Source organism: Gekko japonicus, unplaced genomic scaffold (assembly GCF_001447785.1).
Source record: "Gekko japonicus isolate JY-2015 unplaced genomic scaffold, Gekko_japonicus_V1.1 scaffold1808, whole genome shotgun sequence".
Taxonomy (NCBI): domain Eukaryota; kingdom Metazoa; phylum Chordata; class Lepidosauria; order Squamata; family Gekkonidae; genus Gekko; species Gekko japonicus.
This window is the reverse complement of record NW_015168102.1, coordinates 250,147-258,241: the sequence shown is the minus strand read 5'-3', so window position 1 is coordinate 258,241 and position 8,095 is coordinate 250,147. Positions and strand designations below refer to the sequence as shown.

Here is an 8,095-nt window from a genome sequence, read left to right as displayed (position 1 = left end):
AAAGAGGAGGAGGTGATGGGAGGGGTAGGAGAGTCACTCTTCACACTTTGCTCTCCTCCCAGCTTTGTACACTGAGAGGTAACGGAAAGGGGGGTGGGGGAGAATTGGATAGAAGATCAAGCCTTTGGGAGCTTCAGGCAGGACTGACAATGACATGGCCATTTCCATAATGGGAAGACAAGGGAAGTGAAATCACAATAAAGTATGCTCGACCACCCTTATTATTATCCTTTCAGCTGACTGGCTGAGGCTGCTAATGAGACACAAGCTCCCAGCAAGCTTGCCTCATCAAAATTTCAAAACATGATGGACTCTCTAAAGCATTAGTTATCTCTCCTGTGGATTTTTCTGAAGGCACAGAGATTCAGAGAAGAGATGGCACATTACAGTAGAACAAATTGTAGCATTCTAGAATAGAAGATGCTAGGTCAGTGGTGGCGAACCTCTGGCACAGGTGCCAGAGGTGGCACTCAGAGCCCTCTCTGTGGGCACGCATGCCATCATCCCAGCCAGGCCCAGACCATCATTAAAGTGTCAAATTCTCTGTCAAATAATTTTAAGTAAATGAAAGCATTTGGGATTGCTTTCCTTACTTTGTTTAGATCATCTTAAATTAATGTATGAGTTGCTTTTTTCTAAAGTAAAACCTCAGTATTCAGGTTAAATTGCCATGTTGGCACTTTGCGATAAATAAGTGGGTTTTGGGTCGCAGTTTGGGCACTCGGTCTCTAAAAGATTCGCTATCACTGTGCTAGGTGAACATGAGGAATACTGCTTACATTAAAGGCACCTGGCAGCCTCAGTTTCCCACTGCACTGATCTCAGCCAGTTGGCTAGGCAGCAGCATAACTAAAGTCTTGGAAGGTCTTCAGTTCAAAGAAGGTAAGACTAACATGGAAGGGACACTGGCCTGAATTTGGGAAGCAGCCATCCTCCTTAAAATCAAGCTATATTTAATGGTGGACGTAAATAAGGATTTTAAGCCCCATATGGACCACTTGACCTGAAATAAATTCTGTCCCCTGGTATTATACCCACAAGCATCCCATCCACATACACATGCATTCTTAAAGCATTAGAACACTGGGGTGTTTTCTAAGGCCAAGGAATTTTTGCCATCTTCTGAAGTTTGCGTGTATGTAAAACAGTTGACACTGGCCCCTGTGAACATGTATTAACCAATCTGGAATCCTAATTATGTGAACTTCCGCAGTGAGGAGCAATTTTGACCTGCAGTGGTACAAACACAAGTGAATATAGAACTCTAAAGTAACTAATGTCAAAATGCAAGATTATGAGCCTAAGAGGGCCAGTGAGTCCAGAACCCAAATTAATTATACAATCCACATCCTATTGAGATTAATTGGAGACATCTAATTGATTGCAATCCTCCTCCTCTACAGATTTTCACCCACATGGGTTCCCTTCCCCCGCTGAACTTACCGGCCAGGTGAAGCCGAAGGGGAAGCGGATGGGGTTGCTGAAGGAGGGATCGCCGCTGGCGGCGTTGTCAGGCACACTGAAGGAGTTGGCTCCCAGAACAGGGGTGATGGCGCTGCCGTAGGTACAGGGTGGCTCCGGAGAGACGCTGGCTTGGTAGTGTTTGAGGCACACGCGGAAGAACGTCTTGCAGTCGCACTGCTGCAGCCCGGAGGCCGAGCCGCCGCTGGGCAGGGCCGCGCCAAGGCCTCCCCGGCAGCAATTGCGGTTGCCCAGAAGCCCCTTCTTGTTGACAAACTCCTGCAGCTTCAGCTCGAACACGCCGGAGCTCCGAACCTGCGGGGCGGGGGGGCATCATAAGAGCCATGAATGGGGGAAGACGAGAGTGGGAGGCGAGATAAAATGTAAAGGAGGAGGGGAAGGAGGCAGCAATTTTATCAATGGGCATTTTGCCCCGTTGCAGAGCAGCACGAGCGAGACGCGAGGCGCTCGAGCCCCCAGGCCAGGGCTCGCCAAGCCCCGCAAATGCATCGATGGCAAAAAGCCCACTCAGTCGATCGGACACTCCGATAGGGGGCAGCGGCTGTTTGCAGTTCACGTGCCCCGGCTACCGGAGTTCCGCTAATACCGGGGCACTCCCAAACCCCTGAAATCCCTGTCGCTCCGCCGGGTGGTGTTGGTTCATCTGCTTGAACACGTTCGTGTGCACGCAGACGGCGACGCGCGCTACCTCTAGAGCCGGGACGGGGAAGCGAGACATCCCCAGGATCGCTTCACTTCAGGCCGCCTCCCTCACACCCACACGCCATCCCCGAGAGAGGCGGACTGCTGGGGCTCTCCCAAAGGGGGGCACCAAACTTTCCGTCAGGGCAGGGCCCTCGAGTGTCACCGTCCTTGTCAATTCGGTCACGCGCCCCGGATGCTTACCTGGCTGGGCAACAGAAGCGCGCAGGAGACAAGGAGCGCCAGCAGGGACCGACCTCCCATTTTGAGGCGGGGGGGGGGGTGTCGGAGGGAGATATCTGGGGCCGCTTTTCTTCTCTGCTTTCCGACAGAGAAAACGGGTAGATACGCCCATTGGATAACTGACAGCTCGGGGGGGGGGCGATTTTTTCTTTCTTTCTTTCAAAGACGACGAAGAGTCTCGAGGAACAACTTTTGCCCTCCCCGCTGGCCTTTCTCCCCACAGTTCTTGCGGCTGCCCCGGCGCTTCGGTCTTCTCCAGCCGGGAGAGGAGAAGGAGCGAAAAGCCAGTTAATTCCCAGAGGCGGAGAAAAAGCTTCCCAAGCAGATTAAAATAATCAACGATCTGGAAATCCCTCAGGGGACGAGGAGGAGATAATTCCCGGCGGCTTCAGGCGAAGGGCGGCGGGGGGTGGGGGGGAGGCGGTCGGCGTGCGTGTGCCGCGGCGCTGGCGCTTGTCAGGCAGCCGTCTTCAGAGCACCCGGGGCTGCCGCTCACCACTTTCCGCGCAGGCAGCCCCAAGCTGCAAGTGGTGCCTGGTGGTGGTGGTGGTTTCCCCCTTTCTTGAAAGATTCCAAGCCCCAAAAGGAAGGCAAAGGGACCGATTATTTTTTTTCTCAAGTCAAGGGACTAGCGACGAGACCCGCGCGTGTGTCTGTGGCTCCCCAGATATCTCCCGCTCTTCCTATGTATGGGTATTCTCTGCTCTCGCCTTGGCGCTGGCTGGCTGTCAGCTCTGCTGGCTCGGTGGCGCTCTACGGATCTGCCTGCGGTCGGGCGCCTGCCTGCCTTATATCTCGCCGGCCGCATGGCTAATGAGATGCAAATGAGCATCCCCCCAATCTGGCTAGAGCGGCCACAAAGGAACCACTTTTTCCAAGCCCTCCTCTCAATGGATCGCCAAATGGTCAGTGAGCTGTAAAATGGGCAACCCTCCTCCTCTTCCCCTCCCCTGTGGGTCCCACCAAAAACGGGGGGGGGGGCTCATTTACATTCCTGCAAGTTCAGAAACCGCAATCACCACCCCCTCCCTTCCCCAGAATGCGCGCACACACTTTCCCCTTCTGCTCCGAGGAGATGGCAACACGCCACGGGTTTTCCGCTCTCGTCTGAACAGAGAGAGCCTTCCTTTCCTGCAAGGAAACAAGCTTTGATCCAGAACTGATCTTGTCTTGAAATGAATGATATATTAAAAAAAAAAAGTTGTTAAGAAGTAGTGTTTTGGAAAAGGGGTCTTAAGGATAACCCTCGGCTTAGGGAAGAAACCGCGTCAGCATCACGCCCCATTGATATCGAATACTTTAAACCCGACACGTGGGCTCAAATAATATTTTTTAAGTATCATAAGTTCCCGACCTGAAAAAGGGGGAGGAGAACAGGCGGGGCGAAACGAGCTGGTGTGGTGGGGGTAAGCCCCATTAAGTATACTCTGCGGGGGGGGGGGAGCCCCATTAGGTAGAATGGGAACTACTTCTGAGTAGACTTGCTTAGGCTTGGTCTGGCAGGCACTAAACGCAAAGACCCGAGGGTGCACACGTCAGAGGCATCCAGTGATCTTGGGGGACGGGGGTGGAAGAGGTTTGCCCCTCCGGGGCGCATTGGGTGAGTTTCCCGAAGTTTGAAGACCTCGGAATCTCTGCGCTCCTTTTCCTGATCATTATGCGGAACACACCCCCAAAGACTTTCATACTCAAACAATCCGGGAAAGACCCATGTGTTAAGTTCCAGGCGGGGGAGATGTGGGAGGGATGGAGGGAGGATCGGCTGGGTAAACAGTCCCGGTTTTTAAAGGCCAAAAAAAAAAAAATGCACACACACCCCTGGAATTCTTGGTTAAACTGGCAAACCTCACGACAGCTCGTCTCAATTTTTCCCTTCCTGTATGATGATCATCATCCCTGGCTCGCTCTCGCTGCCTTTTCCCTCCTTCGAGCTTAGTAAAAAAAGTGAGTTTGGTGTGTGTCGTTCGCGTGGCTGTCATTAAGGCAGTTTGTTATTATGTGAGGCCTGAATCAGTTGGCCCTTTGTGCTCTCAGCTGTATGGTAATCTAGACAGCACCTGCTCCCTGCACAATACAAAGGAGAGAAAGAGCTCCCCTCGGCGCACGCTACTGCCTCTACAACAATGTGCACACATTTTTAAAGAAATCCCTTCCAGCTTTCCTTCCCCTCACTACCTCCAGGAGGAGGGAGAAAAACTTTATGCCAACCGTCACCTTATTATTTTTTACACATCCATCAGACACTGGAGCTTTTGTATTGGTTAAAAAAATAGGAAAAGACTTTACTATGATAGACCAAGTTCTGTTAGCCTTCCTTCCTGTCAGCAGAAAAGTAGTAGGAATTTTTTTTTAAGTTTGTTGGTAACTAATGTGGAGTTGATGAAGAACGAGAGGGGGGCTTGAGGAGACAGGGAGGGGATTGTTGTTTTGGGGGCTTGTGGCAAAACACCTCTGTAAACAGACAGAGCCAGTTGGCCAGGCTGGGGCTTCATTGGGATGCAAGGTGTAACTGTCTGTGTAAATGTCATTTGAATTGCAACAGAGCCTTTCAGAGGGCAGCTTTAAGCGGGTGGGCAAGAGAGAGGATCTGGCCACAATGAGCAGCCTGTAGGTATGGCCCTCTCAAAGTCTTCTTTATGGCCACTTTATTGGGTGGGAACGTGCTTTTGCATGACCAAATGTGACTTTCATTGAAGCAGATGTCTTGATCACAAATTACCTTACAATGTGGGGAAGAGAAAAGGGGGGAGGCAATCTGAAACAGTTCCTCAAGTCCAATCCTTGGTAAAGGCTAATTAAAAGAAAATCACTAATTGAATGTGCATTAAAGAGGACTAGCCTATCTTTCATGGCAATCTGTGGCACAATCAGAGCTGGACGCTTCCTGGTCTAATACAGCAGAGGGGGCACCGCTCTCTGCAGCAGGCGCTGTCCAGAACACCAGGACCATCCTGCTGAGCTGAAGTGATATACTGTAAGTACTGACAGCTCAGTGGTAGAGAAGCCAAAAACTTGGAGGAAAAGTGTCCCCTCCTAAGACTTAACATATGGGAATGGGGCACCCGACACTTTTCATGGCTAAGGGCAACTACCCTCACCTGGTCAACAGCATCCCCATTAAACATCTATTAAGAGACAGGACACCTTTCCTCTAGGCTATTGACAGTCCTAGGTCAGAGCAAAACTTTCACCTGCAGAAGTAGCCAAGAGTATGATGCTCCAGGTAGCAGGGCTTAGCACTGGAGGCCTCGGGGGGGATTCTGTCTTTCCGAGAACACAGTGATCAGCTAGATAGACCAATAGGCTGGCTGGAAAAGGTGATTACGTTATCTTGTCCTAACATGACTTGGTCCTTATCTACAGGTAGCCCCGGGAAATGCATGGGACTGCCTGGCTAGATCAGAGGAAGTCTTGGCATGCCAACAGCAGCCATCTGCAGGACATCTGGAAGCTTCCAAGCAGGGCGTGGTGGGGATAGTCCTGCCTGTTCCTGCCTTTGAGCATCCAGGAGATTCTGTCCCCTCCTAAGCAGCTTTATCCAAGGCCTTCTGAACACTCAGTCCCAGTTAGTATGCAGATATTAAGATTTGGCTTTCGTAATGTGAAGCAATTAATTGCTGTCCTAGCTACATCAGTAAGGAAATGGGTTACCTCACTGAGAAACCCAGAGGTAATACTGAACCCCGAGGAGGAGGCAGAGGCTTACTTCAGTTGCGTGAAGCTGGTGAAGAGACTGAAGGAATGTTGCTCCCACGTTTCCTTTGCATCCTGCTTTTCATCCAAGGAGTTTAAGCATAGATGAGGTGAAATGTTAGCTGCTCTGCAGCCCTGGGAAGCAGTTTAAGCTAAAAGATGGTGGCTGGTTCAAGGCCATTTAGACAGCATCACAGCTCAGCAGGCATTTGAAGAAGAAGAGAAGAGATTGGATTTATACCCTTCCCCTCACTACCCTTTCCCCTCCCCACCACACCACACCACTGACACCCTGTGAGGTAGGTGAGTCCGAGAGAGCTCTCTCAAGAACTGTCCTTGAAAGAACAGCTCTGAAAGAACTTATGCACTGGCCCAAGGACACACCAGCAGCTGCATGTGGAGGAGTGGGGAATCAAACCTGGTTCATCCAGAGTAGAGTCTGCGCTCTTAACCACTACACCAAACTGGCTCTCAGTCTGGGAGTTCTTCGTCCTGTCTAGCCACTGTGCCACACTACATCTCACATGGGCTCTGGAGGATAAACCAAGTTAACAGAGTCAGGACTGAAATGAAAGAGAATACCCATACTAAACACGAGCACCTTCACTGGAGCATGGAAGCCAAATACAATAAATAATTAAGTGAGACACAGAAGGGTGTGAGAGACTTTTCAAAAGAAGCACAGACTTGTAGACAGATCAAGGCAGCTAGTTCTCAGCAATAAACAGCAAGGGAAAGGCTGCACCTATTTTTACAAGCAGATATTGAATGAATTGGTGAGGAAAGACCCATTGATGGCAAAGGATCTCTTTTTCACTTAATACGTTTAGAACTGGAATGCCTGGCAGGTAAAGGCCTTCAAAAGAGAAAACAGGCCATGGTTTCCCATAGTTGCCCTAAGCCAGGGGTCCTCAACATGGCACCCCCACACGTCTTTCCTGGTGCCCATCAAGTGTTTTCAGAAAGTGGGTGGAGCCATGTGGAGCTCTTCCACAGAGGGGCTTCTGATTGGCCACTGGAGATGTAATTGGCTGTGCACAATAAAATGGCATTGTTTCAGTTGCAGTTGCCACCACAGGTTTGGTTTTGTGCTCTCTCCTTCCCCTGCTCCCTTGCCCTTCCTCTGTGCCCGTGGCTTTGCGTCCTGGGGCATCCCACTGAGCTGCCCTTTTGTAGTCCTGCCTCCTCCCAGCCTATGTCAGAATGCCAAAGGTGCTCCAGGCTCAGCAAGGTGGGGGAGGTACCCCTGCCCTGAACCAGTGGAAATCCTGCATTCTCACAATTACATTCAGACGCGTGTAGGGTGGTGCAAATAGGCTTGCAGAAACCAGCTTCAGAGTGTTGTTATGGATCTGTCCAGCTTATTCTGGATCAGGCCACTTGTAACGGGGGAGCCCTGGCCTACCCTAGCCCTAGTGCCTGATCCTAGAGGAAAGCAATGCACACGGTGGATCCCCCCCTCCCCACAGCTACCCAGAAGCAGCAGTAGCCACCAACAGGGCCAGGTGCAAACAAGGAGCCCACAGTGGACTGGTGGTGCTGGGATGCGAGGATTCCCTTCCCATCCTCCCCTCTGGCGCTTTCTCCGGGTAGGGCAGCGGCACAAAGGGGCGCAGCGCATTCCGAATGCCACCAGGCAGGTTCCCTTGCCGCCGACCGTCCGTGGGGCTCGAGGGCCGTCATCCATCAAGCGCCCGGCCGTCGCCAGCCCCATTGACCGCGCGGAGGCTCCCGGCCCCGCCTTCGAGGAGCCCTCCTTCCCGGCAATTCGTCTGGCGCAAGAGAAGTCCTCCCAAAGCGTTCCCAGGGCGCTCGCCGGCGTCTGACTGCACAGCTACCCACACCATGATGCCAAAGAAGAGCGAGGGAAAGACGGCAGGTCCATCGTCGTGGGAGGAGGAGGAGGAGGAGGAGGAGGGCGGCGGCTGTCTCTCAGTTTAGGATGCTGCCCCGTAGGCTGGGGGGAGGGGGGAGAGAGTCCGCGTTCCCTTCCTTG

General features: G+C 51.9%; 1 protein-coding gene across 1 annotated transcript in view; it reads right to left on the bottom strand.

Annotated features, from left to right (window-relative positions):
• Positions 1–2,427, bottom strand: part of DLL1 (delta-like 1 (Drosophila)) — a 13,112-nt gene extending 10,685 nt beyond the window's left edge. The window contains exons 1-2 of the mRNA XM_015414796.1: positions 2,368–2,427; positions 1,444–1,776 (exon numbers count right to left, since the gene is read on the bottom strand). Coding sequence (XP_015270282.1) covers positions 1,444–1,776; positions 2,368–2,427 — 393 coding nt within the window. The remainder of the gene's footprint in view (positions 1–1,443; positions 1,777–2,367) is intronic.
• Between the last annotated feature and the right edge of the window lie 5,668 nt (positions 2,428–8,095).